General features: G+C 55.5%; 1 protein-coding gene across 1 annotated transcript; it reads right to left on the bottom strand.

Moving 5' to 3' along the window:
- Positions 1 to 763: 763 nt before the first annotated feature.
- LOC123383466 (putative protein FAM47C) lies at positions 764 to 16,126 on the bottom strand. Its single transcript, XM_045051069.1, has 5 exons — positions 15,756 to 16,126; positions 7,284 to 7,432; positions 6,473 to 7,162; positions 5,904 to 6,048; positions 764 to 5,168 (listed from the first exon to the last, which is right to left on the bottom strand). Exon 5 carries the CDS (start codon positions 4,770 to 4,772, stop codon positions 1,581 to 1,583), a length of 3,192 nt encoding a protein of 1,063 aa, XP_044907004.1. The 5' UTR covers positions 4,773 to 5,168; positions 5,904 to 6,048; positions 6,473 to 7,162; positions 7,284 to 7,432; positions 15,756 to 16,126; the 3' UTR covers positions 764 to 1,580.
- Positions 16,127 to 16,758: the final 632 nt, after the last annotated feature.

The raw sequence follows: 16,758 nt of genomic DNA, 5'->3' as shown, positions 1-16,758 counted from the left end.
GGCAAGAGTATGTGTCCTCAGGAAGCCCGGCCCTTCCGGAGGGTTCCCAGCCCAGACAGGAGGGCGCTGGGGCCAGAGAGGGGCCGGAAGGACTCCCTCCCGCCCTGGGAGGTGGACACGACCGCCAGTTTGCCACGCGGCGGCCGGGAGCGCCCCGTTCTCCTCTGCGAGCTGCGTGTCACCAGTGTGGTGGGAGGGTCTCGTTTCGTGTTTTCCTTTCGTATGCTTTTCACGCACAAACCTTGAGGGGAGACGGTTGCCACAAATCCGCAGAGTAATTAGTGCCTCCCTTCCTGGCCGCCCGGATTTGTTTTCTTGGCACTAAGTGTATTAGTCTTAAGGAATTTCCTTTGCCAGGAGATAAATTCAAGAAAAGGGCGGCAGAACCCTAAAGCGAGCTGAGTGTTTAGTGGCCCTGGACCTGAGACACACTGTCTTCTCCAGCGCCCACGCGTCATAAATACGGAGCCGGCCACACAGTGGACCCACGGACGCTCGCCTCCCGCCCACAAATCCAGAGGGTTCCCCCTCCCACCGCCAGCCCGCCTCCACGTTAGGAGAAGATTTATAATAGCAGCACGCCAAGGTGGGGTCTTGTTACAAAAACGTTCTTTGGGAAACACAGGATGAAATATAATTATAATTTAGCCGTACCATTTAGAAGAAACAAACCTGTGTTCTGCACCGCCGGGGTTTGCTAAATCGAAGACCTTTAAATTGATTCCCTTCTCTCCAGTTTGCCGAGAGGTGGGGCCGGGTGGGCGGGGTGGGTCGGCGGGTCTCCGTGTGGTTCTTTGCCACCCGCTGTGGATTAGAAACTCTCCACTGGCATCTAGGGAGACCCTCATCTTGTCCTCAACTCAGAGACACATCCAGATAGCTGTGTTGGTCTCAACTTACAGACGCGTCCAGACAGCCATCTTGGCCTCAACCGACGGACGTGTCCAGAGAGCCGTCTTGGCCTCGACCTACGGACATGTCCAGGCAGCTGTCTTGGCCTCGACCTATGGACGCGTCCAGATAGCCATCTTGGCCTCAACCTACAGATGGGTCCAGACAGCTGTCTTGGCCTCAACCTACAGATGCATCCAGACAGCTATCTTGGCCTCAACTTAGACACGTGTCCAGACAGCCATGTTGGCCTCAACCTACAGATGCGTCCAGACAGCTGTCTTGGCCTCGACGTAGACACGTGTCCAGACAGCCATGTTGACCTCAACCTACAGATGCGTCCAGACAGCTGTCTTGGCCTCGACGTAGACACGTGTCCAGACAGCCATGTTGGCCTCAACCTACAGATGCGTCCAGACAGCTGTCTTGGCCTCGACGTAGACATGTGTCCAGACAGCCATGTTGGCCTCAACCTACAGATGCGTCCAGACAGCTGTCTTGGCCTCAACCTACAGACGCGTCCAGATAGCCGTCTTGGCCTCGACTTAGACACGTGTCCAGACAGCCATGTTGGCCTCAACCTACAGACGCGTCCAGATAGCCGTCTTGGCCTCAACTTAGACACGTGTCCAGACAGCCATCTTGGCCTCAACCTACAGACACGTCCAGATAGCCGTCTTGGCCTCAACTTACACGTGTCCAGACAGCCGTCTTGGCCTCAACCTACAGACGCGTCCAGATAGCCGTCTTGGCCTCAACTTAGACACGTGTCCAGACAGCCGTCTTGGCCTCAACCTACAGACGCGTCCAGATAGCCGTCCTGGCCTCAACTTAGACACGTGTCCAGACAGCCATGTTGGCCTCAACCTACAGATGCGTCCAGACAGCTGTCTTGGCCTCAACGTAGACACGTGTCCAGACAGCCATGTTGGCCTCGACCTACAGACGCGTCCAGACAGCCATGTTGGCCTCGACCTACAGACACATCCAGATAGCTGTCTTGGCCTCAACCTACAGACGTGTCCAGACAGCCGTCTTGGCCTCAACCTACAGACGCGTCCAGACAGCTGTCTTGGCCTCAACCTACAGACGTGTCCAGATAGCCATCTTGGCCTCAACTTAGACACGTGTCCAGACAGCCATCTTGGCCTCGACCTACAGACGCATCCAGACAGCTGTCTTGGCCTCGACATAGACACGTGTCCAGACAGCCATGTTGGCCTCAACCTACAGACGCGTCCAGACAGCCATCTTGGCCTCGACGTAGACACGTGTCCAGACAGCCATGTTGGCCTCGACCTACAGATGCGTCCAGAGAGCCATCTTGGCCTCGACCTACAGACGCGTCCAGACAGCTGTCTTGGCCTCAACCTACAGATGCGTCCAGATAGCCATCTTGGCCTCAACTTAGACATGTGTCTAGATAGCCACGTTGGCCTCAACGTAGACACATGTCCAGACAGCCGTCTTGGCCTCAACTTAGACACGTGTCCAGACAGCCATCTTGGCCTCAACCTACAGACACGTCCAGATAGCCGTCTTGGCCTCAACTTAGACACGTGTCCAGACAGCCGTCTTGGCCTCAACCTACAGACGCGTCCAGATAGCCGTCTTGGCCTCAACTTAGACACGTGTCCAGACAGCCGTCTTGGCCTCAACCTACAGACGCGTCCAGATAGCCGTCCTGGCCTCAACTTAGACACGTGTCCAGACAGCCATGTTGGCCTCAACCTACAGATGCGTCCAGACAGCTGTCTTGGCCTCAACGTAGACACGTGTCCAGACAGCCATGTTGGCCTCGACCTACAGACGCGTCCAGACAGCCATGTTGGCCTCGACCTACAGACACATCCAGATAGCTGTCTTGGCCTCAACCTACAGACGTGTCCAGACAGCCGTCTTGGCCTCAACCTGCAGACGCATCCAGACAGCCGTCTTGGCCTCAACCTGCAGACACGCCCAGACAGCCATCTTGGCCTCAACTTAGACACGTGTCCAGACAGCCATGTTGGCCTCAACCTACAGATGCGTCCAGACAGCTGTCTTGGCCTCAACGTAGACACGTGTCCAGACAGCCATGTTGGCCTCGACCTACAGACGCGTCCAGACAGCCATGTTGGCCTCGACCTACAGACACATCCAGATAGCTGTCTTGGCCTCAACCTACAGACGTGTCCAGACAGCCGTCTTGGCCTCAACCTACAGACGCGTCCAGACAGCTGTCTTGGCCTCAACCTACAGACGTGTCCAGATAGCCATCTTGGCCTCAACTTAGACACGTGTCCAGACAGCCATCTTGGCCTCGACCTACAGACGCATCCAGACAGCTGTCTTGGCCTCGACATAGACACGTGTCCAGACAGCCATGTTGGCCTCAACCTACAGACGCGTCCAGACAGCCATCTTGGCCTCGACGTAGACACGTGTCCAGACAGCCATGTTGGCCTCGACCTACAGATGCGTCCAGAGAGCCATCTTGGCCTCGACCTACAGACGCGTCCAGACAGCTGTCTTGGCCTCAACCTACAGATGCGTCCAGATAGCCATCTTGGCCTCAACTTAGACATGTGTCTAGATAGCCACGTTGGCCTCAACGTAGACACATGTCCAGACAGCCGTCTTGGCCTCAACTTAGACACGTGTCCAGACAGCCATCTTGGCCTCAACCTACAGACACGTCCAGATAGCCGTCTTGGCCTCAACTTAGACACGTGTCCAGACAGCCGTCTTGGCCTCAACCTACAGACGCGTCCAGATAGCCGTCTTGGCCTCAACTTAGACACGTGTCCAGACAGCCGTCTTGGCCTCAACCTACAGACGCGTCCAGATAGCCGTCCTGGCCTCAACTTAGACACGTGTCCAGACAGCCATGTTGGCCTCAACCTACAGATGCGTCCAGACAGCTGTCTTGGCCTCAACGTAGACACGTGTCCAGACAGCCATGTTGGCCTCGACCTACAGACGCGTCCAGACAGCCATGTTGGCCTCGACCTACAGACACATCCAGATAGCTGTCTTGGCCTCAACCTACAGACGTGTCCAGACAGCCGTCTTGGCCTCAACCTGCAGACGCATCCAGACAGCCGTCTTGGCCTCAACCTGCAGACACGCCCAGACAGCCATCTTGGCCTCAACTTAGACACGTGTCCAGACAGCCATGTTGGCCTCAACCTACAGATGCGTCCAGACAGCTGTCTTGGCCTCAACGTAGACACGTGTCCAGACAGCCATGTTGGCCTCGACCTACAGACGCGTCCAGACAGCCATGTTGGCCTCGACCTACAGACACATCCAGATAGCTGTCTTGGCCTCAACCTACAGACGTGTCCAGACAGCCGTCTTGGCCTCAACCTACAGACGCATCCAGACAGCCATGTTGGCCTCAACCTACAGACGCGTCCAGACAGCTGTCTTGGCCTCAACCTACAGACGTGTCCAGATAGCCATCTTGGCCTCAACTTAGACACGTGTCCAGACAGCCATCTTGGCCTCGACCTACAGACGCATCCAGACAGCTGTCTTGGCCTCGACATAGACACGTGTCCAGACAGCCATGTTGGCCTCAACCTACAGACGCGTCCAGACAGCCATCTTGGCCTCGACGTAGACACGTGTCCAGATAGCAGCCTTCCGTGCAGGCATGGATCGCCAGAACAAGCTAGGTCCCAGCATGCTGTGTGACCTGGGAAACAAGTTGTGGAAAGTTGGTCCTGAATGTGCATACATGGTCTTGCATTTTTTCCAGGAAGCAGTAGACCAGCACCCTCAACAACATTCACGCCCAGAGAATGGGGACCCTGATGGTGGTCCTCCAAGCCCGTGGCTGGTAATGATGACCCCCAAGACCCAAGAGTCCCACTCAAAGTGTCCTTCTCTTTCATCTTGGCATAGACAATGAATGGTCATGTCTGCTTGGCAAATCAGGTTTTTTTCCATGACTCCACACCGCCAAAAAAAAACCCCATGGTTTTGCCAAGCTGCCTGAACTTTCCTTTTTTAAAGCATAAAATAACCCTTTCTTTGAAAAGTTGCTACAAACATAAATAAAACTTAAACATAAGGAAGGTGCTACATTAACTGTATGAAGACGTAAGATAAAACGGATTCAACCTCACCGGTGTTCTTGAAAACCACGTCAGTTTTGACTGCGTCCTACACTGTAGCCGAGAAGCCCATGCCCGTAAGAATTTCCGCCATCAGACGGAACAAGGAAACCAAATTTGCAACCAAAGCACCAGCTTAGATGTTCCTGTGTTGCACTTATCCCCGGCCAGACTCTGAAAACATAAAATTAGAGAATCAAAAAGGGAATCCCCAGAACCTTCGAAAACTCCCCAAAGACTCGAGAAAGATGTTGCTGTATGTTTGAAACATCTGGTCAAACCGTGTATGACGGGTTTAGCACACTAGTCAATAATTCCTTGCTCCTGCTCCGTCTTTCTGTGTTTGTGGGTACTCACAGCTACCACAGGACCATCCAGGACCGACTCAGCCACATCTACGTGTCCTTTCATCTCTGGTGCTAATCAGTGACCCCTCTCCTTAACGACCTCAGTTGTTTTTCTCCAGGATCTGCCCAGACAGAAAACCATGTGTGCCTGGGGCAGTCCCCGGGGGTCCTGAATCTCTCCGGGATCTCTGCCATGTGGGCTCTCCTTGCAGAACTCCGGGGCACATGTGAGCCCCCCTCCCAAACCAGCCCCCTAAATCTTCCTCAGAGAAACAGCCTCTCCCCTGCCCCGCGCACTGTGCCTGTCACGTCACCTCTCTCTGTAACGAATGCTTGCACCAATATAGGATCCAACACATCCATACATCACCCCGTGCTCATCACGACAGGTGCACTCCCTTAATCCCCATCATGCATTTCCCCCAGCCCCCACCCACCTCCCCTCTGGTGACCATCAGTCTGTTCTGTGTAGTTGAGTCTTTTTCTCGGTTTGACTCTTTTTCATTGTTGCTTTGTTTTGTTCCTTAAACGTCACCTAGGAGTGAAATCAGACGGTATTTACCTTTCTCTGACGGATTTATTTCACTTTGCGTAACACCTCCCAGATCCACCCGTCTCAGTGCAAGTGACAAGATCTCATTCATCTTCTTTATCCATCCATCTGTCCATGGTCACTTCTTTTTCTTCTTTCAAAAAATTGTTAATGTCTATTTATTTTTGAGAGAGAGAGAGAGAGAGACAGACAGTGAGTGAGCAGGGGAGGGGCAGAGAGAGAGGGAGACACAGAATCCCAAGCCGTTTCCAGGCTCTGAGCTGTCAGCACAGAGCCCTACACGGGGCTCAAACTCACACCCGTGAGATTATGACCTGAGCCAAAATCAAGAGTCGGGAAGGTTACCTGACTGAGCCCCCCAGGTGTGCCCCCCCCCCCAACAGAAGCGTTTCAAAGCATTCAGTGCTGACGAATATCCCATCACAAGGCTGGGCCATTTTTTGTTTATCCGTTCCCATGTCCACGGACACTTGGGTTCCCCCGCCCTCTGGGCTTTGACGAGTGGCACCACTATGAAATTGTGTGTGGGGTTTATTTCTTCCCACGCTCAAGTTTGCTTGCCCGTCGGTGATGCTCACACGTTCCTGCTTGTGTCCCACAGACGAGCTTCATGAAAGACGCGCTCGTTCCGGATATTTGGGGAGGTGAGGGAGGGCCGTGCAGAATCTTCACGGCATCAGTGGCCGTCGGGAGCTCGGTCCCTCGCACCCCGTACACGTCTGGGCAACAGCATCCACACGTCAAGCATTTTCCCACGAAAAGGAACCAGAGCTTCTGGGGAGAAATGAATCATCCCTCCAGGGCCGGATGGAGGGAAAACGGGAAGAGATCGCTGTGGCTGGAAGCAAGGCACCTGAGATTAACAGACTCTGGGAACCGGCCTGAGAAGTCGCCCGTGGCCAACGGGGGACACGCGGAGCCTCCAACGGGAGAGGAGCGATGTTTGTAACTGATGACAGCACACGGAAACAATCTGGAGAGACGCTTACCCTCAAATCCGCGGGGGACCCTCGAAAAGAGAGAAGACGTGTGTCACCCCCTCGGACACTACGGGGCCATCTTCTTCCTCACAAGAACAGCGTGAGGGAAGGACACGTTCATTCTGCCCTCGGAGGACTTCATGCAGCCCCTGTGGATTTGTAGGCCACGGTTTTCCAATCCCAGGTGACGCCACGGGCTCAGGCAGGGACCGTTGTGGACACCAACCAGCTCTTCCTGCTGGCAGGCATCCCCTGGGACCAAAGCATCCCCATAAGGCTCCTCAGTGGCTGCAAATGGGAAAGACACACACCTGTTCAGCGGGGGGACCCAGCTGTCATTGCCCCACCACCCAGTGACCCGTGTTCCCACGGCCAGCAGCAGGACCGAGCGGGACACGGCCCCCGGCACCTCCTGGACGGAAGTTCCCACCACGTCCTCAGGCTGACGTCCATTGCGAGGAAACAGACGGGTGGACTCGTGGGTCCGACCGCCTCGCCTGGGACCACAGGACACTCCAGCATCCCGACTTTTGGTGCCATTTGGAGCAGTCGGTGTGTCTGCAACAAGAAAAGTGAGAAAAGTATTTTAAATAGACACCACGTAGGGGCGCCTGGGGGGCTCGGTCGGTTGAGCGTCCGACTTTGGCTCAGGTCATGACCTCACGGTTAGTGGGTTCAACCCCTGCATCAGGCTCTGCACTGACACCTCGGAGCCCGGAGCCTGCTTCGGATTCTGTGTCTCCCTCTCTCTCTGCCCCTGCCCCGCCCACCCTCTGTCTCTCTGTCTCTCAAAAATAAATAAACATTAAGAAAATTTTTAAAATAACAACACTTCACAAGGTAAACAGGGAAAAGCTAACAGCCAGATTGGCAGAACCTATAAACGTTAAAAAATGTTTAATGAGTAAATACATAGAAATATATGTAAAAAGTAATAAATATAATAAACAACATATAATAAATATATAACATATAATACATAATAACATAAGTAAGATAAATATAAATATAATAATCAATACAGAATAAATGTAAGTAAATATACAATAAAACATAAATATTGTATAATTTATTATGTATCTATTATTTGTATAAAAAGCATATTTAACACAATTCAAATAAAGCTACTACTTATATAGTTAACTCATATTTATGCAGCACATATACAAATATAAAGCTATAAATGTATTTTACAACTTATTATATATTTGTTTATGTAAATCAGTATATTTAATATGATTCAAATAAAGTTACTGTTTGTATAGTTAACTCATACATAACTTATATATAAAGTATAAAAATAGGCATTCATAAAAATATATAAATATTATATTGTATAATTTATTATGTATTTGTTTATATACATATATTAAATGATTAAAACAAATAAAGTTACTATTTATATAGTTAACTCATATCATATATAACTTGTATAAATATTATGTTGTAAAACTCATGTATTTATTAATATATAAAAACACGTGTATAAATTAGTATATAAATACATGTATTGAATGATCAAAATAAATAAAATTACTATTTATATAGTTAATTCATATCATACATAACATATAAAATATAAGTATATATAGAATATATAAATATATTTTATAACTTATTGTGTATAACATACAAATAAGTGTATTTAATATGATTTCAATAAATAAAGCTATACAATTAACTCATGATATATAACTTCTATAAGATATATAACATACAATATTAAATTTTATAATTCATTGTATAGGCAACTTTATATAAAAAACCTCCGTAGTATAATTTAAATAAATAAAATTACCATTCATGTGTTTAACTCATACGATACCTAACTTCTATATAAAATATAAATATACATAAAACGTATAAAGGTTACATTTTATAACTTATTGTGTATTGTTTATCACTTGGGACACGTAAATATATGTAACATGACTTCAGTTAAGTCCGGCTAGGATTTATACACATAGCAGTCCTGTGTCTCAGTCACGTCACACACACACGTGTGACACCCGCACGCACACAGGGCAGAAAGTTGTTATCGGAGGCCCTTTGCAGAGCTCTCAGGGCACCTGTGGGTGCTTCTGCTCCTCCCCATAAGAAAGGTTTCCGGCTACAGGGACCACAGGCAGTTGTGATGCCCACACGGGCTGAGGTCACAGGCGCCCCCGGGGCCTTGTCCCCCCCCCCCCCCCCGCCCACACACCCCGTTCATCCCCACACGCCGTGGGTAGAGGCCGTGGTGGGTGCCCTGGGGGGTCTCACCTGTGCGGCCCCGACCTGGGCGCCTGGACCGCTCTCGTCCAGGACCCCACCTCCTGTGTAGCGACCTGCCCCCCCCCCCCCCCCCCCCCCCCCCCCCCCCCCCGCTGCACGGCGCGTCCTACTCTTCTCTTAATTTAATTTAATTTTCATTTCTGCCCCCGGAGGAGCTGCAAACAGCTGGGCCCCCTGAGCTGTGTGTCCCCAGCCCGGAGCTCTGGGACTTGGGCCACATGCAAATGACTCCAATTGGGATGCAAATGCCGTGTGTCCCCCTCCTGGAGGCCTCGCACACCTGGACAGGGGCCTGGGGGCAGAGCCCCAGCCTCCCCCGCCCCCTCCACTCCCGCCGCGTGCAGCCCAGAGACTCAGGGGCAGAAACGAGGGCACTGAGGAGAGTTCCACTTGAAAAGTAGCCCACGGTGCTGGGGGGGGGGGGCGAGGTTGCACCATCAAAACTGCTGGAAAAAAAATCAAAACACAGCCACACAGTCCGAGCTCAGCGGGGGGCTTTCACGGAAACGCACTCCCACCAGGGAACCCCTGCCACCTCACAAGGAAAACCTGCCCCGGGAGCGAAAATAAGGCTCCATGCCCGGCTTCCGAAAGAGAGCAAACGGCTTAAAAGAGGGGGGTCTCGGCCAGAAGGCACAGAGCTTCCGGAAGAGCCCGGTGTGCCAGTGAAACGTAGCAGCACGCGGCCTTCCTCCATCCTGTGTTCCGCTGCGGGTTTGTGGGGAGACCCGACTCGAGTGGACACGCAGAAGGGCCTGCAGGCTGAAGTCAGGCCGTGAAACCCCCACGCAGGCGAAGCCGTGGCCCTGGGGACGGGAGGGGGCGGACGTGGCCCATCCGTGGGGCAGGCCCAGACCTGACACGCGTCTGTGAAATTCCGTTTCACGGATGGCGCCCCAGTGAGGCCACAGACGGGGACCCCAGCTGCTGGAAAGCGCCATCAAGGGCTTTGAAAAGTCTCCCAACTTCCCAGTGGGGCTTCCTCGGTCCAACTTCCCCCAACATGGCGGCTTGGCTTAACACGGCCGCATCGGATGCCCTGGGTCGGCCTTGTCAGGACGCGCCCCCCGCTCGCCCCTGGGTCCACGGGCGCCTCGAGTCCCACACCGCTCACCCCAGTGCCCCAGACGTGCCCCCAGGACAAGCCTCCCGGACGAACCGACCCCTCCCCTCGCCTCGCCTCTCCTCTCCGAGCCCAGAAGGCACGGGCTCTGGGGCCACCTCCTCGGGAGATGACGCGTCTGACGCTTAGAAATAAACCACTCTGGGGGGGGAGGGGGGGTCACGGGAACCTGTTCAGCCCCAAAGAACACAAAGCACCGGGGCAAAGAACACAAGCACAAAAACACCAGCCGTCTTTTTCCTTTGAAAGACCCCTTCCCCTTGTTTTGACCCCCTGTCATAATATGCTTAGCAATAGTAACGCCATTTGCAAGACAGCACCAAGAAGTTCAGGGGTCTTATCCTAAGTCCACCGTTTAGCTGCCAAACAGGATATCTGTGGTCAGCCACCCGGCCCTAAGATAGCCACCTGGCCCTAAGATGGGAATGGAAAGTACTGACTCCACCCGATAGACCCTAGAGATGAGCCTAGTCAGCCACCCATGTTTTTCCCCCTCATTCTGGGAAATCGCCCTCAGAAAAGAAAAGAAAAACCAGCCTCATTTAACTGGACCAATAAGACCCCGTAACTATGCTTCTCGCTTCTGTAACCGCGCTTCTGCCACTCCAACCCTATAAAAAGTCTCCCCAGCCCAACAAGAGGCGCGCAAGTCTTTGCTGAGACTTGACCGCCCCGGGTACCCGTGTACGAATAAACCTCTTGCTGTTTGCATCTGACTCGTGGTCTCGGTGCTCCGTGGGCACGGGGTCTCATCGCCGAGGAAGACCTAGTTCGGGGGTCTTTCACCTTTCCTTTTTTTTTTTTAAGGAATGCTGCCTTTTGACTACTCCTCTGGGCGGATTCAGGCTGTTACCCATCACGGCAATTCGCAGACTCTGGCCCGCGCCAGACGGACAACACCCCATTGTTCCCAGAGAGCTGGTCCCACCGCCCCGTAGATGCTGCCCAAACCTCTGGGCTAGGAGAGCCCGCGTGGACCGAGCCCGGCCGGCTCCGAGGGCCCCGGGGTGCACACACGTGCTCCAGGACAGAAGGATGCAGACGGGAGGTCAGGGAGGTGACCCCAGAGCTGGCAGGGGTCTAACACCGAGCGCCCCGCCCCCCCAGAGCCCCGCCGTCCCCGCCGGGCACGCAGCCCCCAGCCCAGAGCCAGTGACGGGGAACTGTCACCTCCCGGATAAAGACACCAGGGGCCTCGCCTACCTCGTGAGCCACGGGCAGTGTGGACTTTGATCTCACGGAATTTGCTACTTGGTGATGAATGGACCCGCCCCTTGAAGAGATGTTCAAACATGCCCCTCCTGACCTGTCGCGGCCTCGTGACACGACCGAGAAAGCAAACGGTCCCACCCGGCCACAGACACGTGTCTCTCTCTCTGCCCTGCAGACGTCGGGGGTCCCTGGGGGCCTTTCCTCCTGCAGACGCCATGTTTTCCGGAAGCTGGTTGGCCTCCCCCCTCCCCCCCGCGCGCAGGCCGCAGTCCTGGCCCCCCCGGTGAGGGTGGGACCCCACAGCAAACGGACTCCAGAGGTGACCAGGGACCCCGGCGGGGAGGCCTGGGGGCGGCCCCCTCCCGCCAAACACAACAGTCTTATATCGGGGTATCATTCGCACCCCAGACCTGCCTCCCCTCTGTGTGCACGTGACGGGTCCCCAGCACACTCACGGTGCTGTAACCCCCACCAGCGTCTGCTTCCAGAACGTTCTCACATCCGGATGGAGAGCCAATCCCCACGGGAGGTCCGTCCCGGCCGCTGCCGAGCCCCTCACCCGCCATCTGTCTCCTTCTTGAACCTCCTGTTCTCAGTCCTCTGGGGTCCACGCCATGGAAGGAAACCCTGGGGTACACAGCGACCCCCCAGTCCCATTTCTGGGTTTATTCAATTCCATCCCCACATGTCTTAACTGGAGGATGACCTCTGTGGACATCTGTGGACTTGTCGATGGGTCTCAGAAGCCCTGACCCTCCTGGGTCTCAGTGGTTCTGCCCTGCTTGGATCTCAGGGGCCCTGCCCCTCCTGGATCTCAGTGGCCCTGCCCTGCCTGGATCTCAGTGGTCCTGCCCTGCCTGGATCTCAGCGGCCCTGCCCTGCCTGGATCTCAGTGGCCCTGCCTCTCCTAGATCTCAGTGGCCCTGCCCCCCTAGATCTCAGTGGTCCTCCCCTCCTGGATCCTAACAGCCCTGCCCTGCCTGGATCTCAGCAGCCCTGCCTTCCTGGATCTCAGTGGCCCTGCCCTGTTTGAATCTCAGTGGTCCTGCCCCTCCTGGATCTCAGCAGCCCTGCAAGGATCTCAGGGGTCCTGCCCCACCTGGATCTCAGTGGTGCTGCCCTGCCTGGATCTCAGTGGTCCTGACCCTCCTGGATGTCAGTGGTCCTGCCTCTCCTGGATCTCAGTGGCCCTGCTCATCCTGGATCTCAGTGGTCCTGCCTCTCCTGGATCTCAGCGGCCCTGCCCCCCTCCTGGATCAGTGGCCCTGCCCTGCCTGGTTCTCAGTGGCCCTGCCCTGCCTGGATCTCAGGGGTCCCGCCCTGCCTGGATCTCAGGGGTCCCGCCCTGCCTGGATCTCAGGGGTCCCGCCCTGCCTGGATCTCAGGGGTCCCGCCCTGCCTGGATCTCAGAGGTCCCGCCCTGCCTGGATCTCAGGGGTCCCGTCCTGCCTGGATCTCAGGGGTCCCGCCCTGCCTGGATCTCAGGGGTCCTGCCCTGCCTGGATCTCAGCGGTCCCGCCCTGCCTGGATCTCAGGGGTCCTGCCCTGCCTGGATCTCAGCGGTCCCGCCCTGCCTGGATCTCAGAGGTCCCGCCCTGCCTGGATCTCAGGGGTCCCGTCCTGCCTGGATCTCAGGGGTCCCGCCCTGCCTGGATCTCAGGGGTCCTGCCCTGCCTGGATCTCAGCGGTCCCGCCCTGCCTGGATCTCAGAGGTCCCGCCCTGCCTGGATCTCAGGGGTCCCGTCCTGCCTGGATCTCAGGGGTCCCGCCCTGCCTGGATCTCAGGGGTCCTGCCCTGCCTGGATCTCAGCGGTCCCGCCCTGCCTGGATCTCAGGGGTCCTGCCCTGCCTGGATCTCAGCGGTCCTCCACTGCATGGATCTCAGCAGCCCTGCCCTGCCTGGATCTCAGCAGCCCTGCCCTGCCTGGATCTCAGTGGCCCTGCCCTGCCTGGATTTCAGTGGTCCCGCCCTGCCTGGATTTCAGTGGTCCCACCCTGCCTGGATCTCAGGGGTCCTGCCCTGCCTGGATCTCAGGGGTCCTGCCCTGCATGGATCTCAGCAGCCCTTCCTGGATCTCAGTGGCCCTGCCCTGCCTGGATCTCAGCAGCCTTGTCCTGCCTGGATCTCAGCGGCCCTGCCCTGCCTGGGTCTCAGGGGTTCTGCCCCTCCTGAATCTTAGCGGGCCTGCCCCCCCTGGATCTCAGGGGCCCTGCCCTGCCTGGACCTGACTTCTGGTCTCCAGAGGTGGGAGCAGGTTGTCTCCCGGCCTGGAGGGCAGAGCCCAGAACGACAGAAGTTGGAAAGGAAAAGAGCAAATTGCAGACTTGGGTGAACCGTCCTTGCCCTGTGTTCCTGGAAACTGCACGGTTAAGAATTTCCCCACAGACTTCGTGTTCCCAGAACGGGCTTCCCGAAAACATACCCCGTGCCCCCTACCCCCATGTACGACTCAGTCACGACTTAGGGGCACCACCCGTGTGTCTCTAAGAAGCCAGACAGGGACCCTCCAAATCCTGTCCTTTGCCTCTCTGCACTTCTGTCCCCGCACATGGATGGGGACAGACGCATGTTGACCGAGTTGAATCGGTTCCTGTCCCCCAGCTGGTGGGGGGTCACCCCACAAGCTCATCCCGCGTGCACACCCAGTTTCTTTCTGGACTGGGTTTTGCATTTGATGTCCTCAAAGAAGCCAACAGACAAACAAAAAAAAAAACCCCGGAAAACCCTGCTTTCTGAGGAAGCCTCTGCCGAACGTGTTCCAGAAAATAGGACAAGGGAGGACACAGGCGGGAGGCGGGGGTGGGGGGGGCAGCGTGTACACAGGCTGGCGGCCAAGGGAGCCCCCAGACGGGTGCACCCGGGATGCTGTGTGGCTCGACTGTGAAGTGACGCACGGATGTGCACGGGGCATAAAAGCACACACAAGCGTGCAAGCACACACACACGCACACACGTGTGCAAGCAACGCCAGGAGCACTGGACAAGGTCAGGGGCCACATTCATGCCGGCGCACTGACTGTGACGTGCGTTAAGGACTTCTGAGCACACGGATTCAGGAACTGCTAGTGTTTTACGGGGGCGGGAGGTGTTAGCACCGTCCTTGGACTAACGCCCGAGGGGAAGACCTAGGACGCCGTACTGGGACGCTGGCCTGGGTGCTATCGCTCATTCGTTGATTCATTCATTCACGCCACAAGCATTCCTTGAGCACATCCAGGAGCCTGGCCGTGTCGTTCGCATCGGAAAGGCCGCCCTAAGTAACGCAGACACAACCCCACCCTCCTCGGGCGTCCGTCTGACGGGACGAGGACACAGCGAGCACAGTAGGGACACGTATCTCGTGCCACGTGGTCAGCATGTGTGTGGATGTCCCAAAACAGGGTGGATGGGGTGGGGGGTACGTGGTGCCCCCGTGGGGTGGTCTCCATGTTAAAGAACAGGGACATGCGGGTGTCGCTGAGAAGCTGAGTCTTTGCAACAACCAGACCAAGGAGAAGGAAGCACTATGTGGACGTCTGAGAAGCGTTTGAGGCGCATATAAGAGCCCGTGCAAAGGTCCTGGGGCAGAGGGACCACATCTGCGGCTCTGAGGGAAGGGAATGAGCTGATGTGGTGGACGGAGGGAAGGCTGGTCTCCCACATCGGACCCTGTCCCAGGGACTATGGGTGAAAACACGAACAGGGGTTTTCACCGTTATTTCTGCAACCCCATCCAGTAATATCCCCTAAAATTTATTCACCCCTGCACCGGATTCCCGAGGCTGCTTTGGGTTGAAGGACAACCACAAACAGACCCACAAAACTGAAGTGAAACCCTGCCGCTGCTGGGTCTCAGGAGGGCGGTTACCTCCCTCTGGACATGACCCCTCAGCCACGGATTTCCTGTGTAAAGCACCCAGCCATCCACTGGCCTTCAAGCACACACAGTCGTTCAGTTATTTCTTGCACTGTTGTTGTCAATTAACAGATTTAATTTTCTAGGGCTGTCTTAGGGTCAGAGAAAGCAGGGACGTGCCCGTATAAGCCCCGCACGCGCACTCCCCTGCCCCGCAGCTACTAACTTTGCGCTTTGGGTGGAGCGTTCGTTCCAGATAAACCCATCCTGGAGCACGGCTGACGGAAGCCCGGGTCACCCCTGATTCTGCAAATTCCATGGGTTTGGACACACGTTTGATGACAGGGACCCCCGCCCCCAATGCGGTGCCACACTCAGACACCACGGCCCTAACAACCCTGTGCGCCCTGCCGACGCATCGCGTCCCCTCACGCACCTGACTCAGTTACACGTCCTGTCCTGGGCCTGATTTCCACGAAACCCTCCGCTCCTGTTCCTTTCTTTAGGGTCTTTTCAAATAAGTACCGTTAATCACCGCAACTCAGCATAGAAGCTGGCACCTTTGTGCGCGGCCGGGGCTCCCACGTGCTGGTCACAAACATCGGGGGCCAAGCCCTGAGCCGGGGGCATTGTGGTTCATCCAGGACCGTGCATGGGGCAGACATCCGTGTGCCCCCAGAGCTGCCGCCGCAAAACCAGGTCGCGCAGGAAGGCAACCTCCGGTGCCGGATGCTCGCCCCCGAGACCCGCCCCCGGACCATGCGCAGCAACCACACACGCAGTCTGCGCATTCGGTGCACCAACAAGGCCAAGGCTCTGCGCATTGATCCAGCCTGAGGCGCTACACTCTGTCCCGCGCGGTGCCAGCGCACTTTAACTCGTGCGCGTGCGCGGCTACCAGGACGCACCCGCCCAAACCCGTCTGGCGCCAAATAAGACCCCACCGTGGTGCGCGCTGATTGCACTTTCCATTCGTTTCGTTCTTTATTCCATTTCTTGACCTCTGGCCACACGTGCCTGGCCTGGTCACGCCTGTGGGAAGGGTCCCTCGGACGCGCTGGGGCAGGGGACTTACGGGTGGCACATTCGTGGCAGAGGACTATAAAACGTAACCAGAACGAGGCTCCTGGCGGCTGCAGGTCGGAAAACACTGGAGACGTTTTATAATGAATGCAAGAAAACAGAAGAGGAAGTGAGGGCTGAAACTGCGATGTGAGCAAGGTTCATTCACCTCAGGTTGAAGAAAACACGTGGCCGGGCCGAAACGCGAACACCCACCAGGAGTCACGGCCCGTTGTGAGAGGCTCGGCTGCCGGAAAGCCCAGGTCGCTCGATGCGTTTCCCGAGGCGTCGGTTCCCCTCGCCAAGTGCGCGGGGAGCCCCGGACTCGTGTCCCGAACGTCGCCAAAGCAAGACGCCCATGGGGCGGTGCTGCGTGC

Source organism: Felis catus, chromosome X (genome assembly GCF_018350175.1).
Source record: "Felis catus isolate Fca126 chromosome X, F.catus_Fca126_mat1.0, whole genome shotgun sequence".
Taxonomy (NCBI): Eukaryota; Metazoa; Chordata; class Mammalia; order Carnivora; family Felidae; genus Felis; species Felis catus.
Note: the sequence above shows the minus strand (reverse complement) of the source record. Positions and strands in the feature narration are given on the sequence as shown.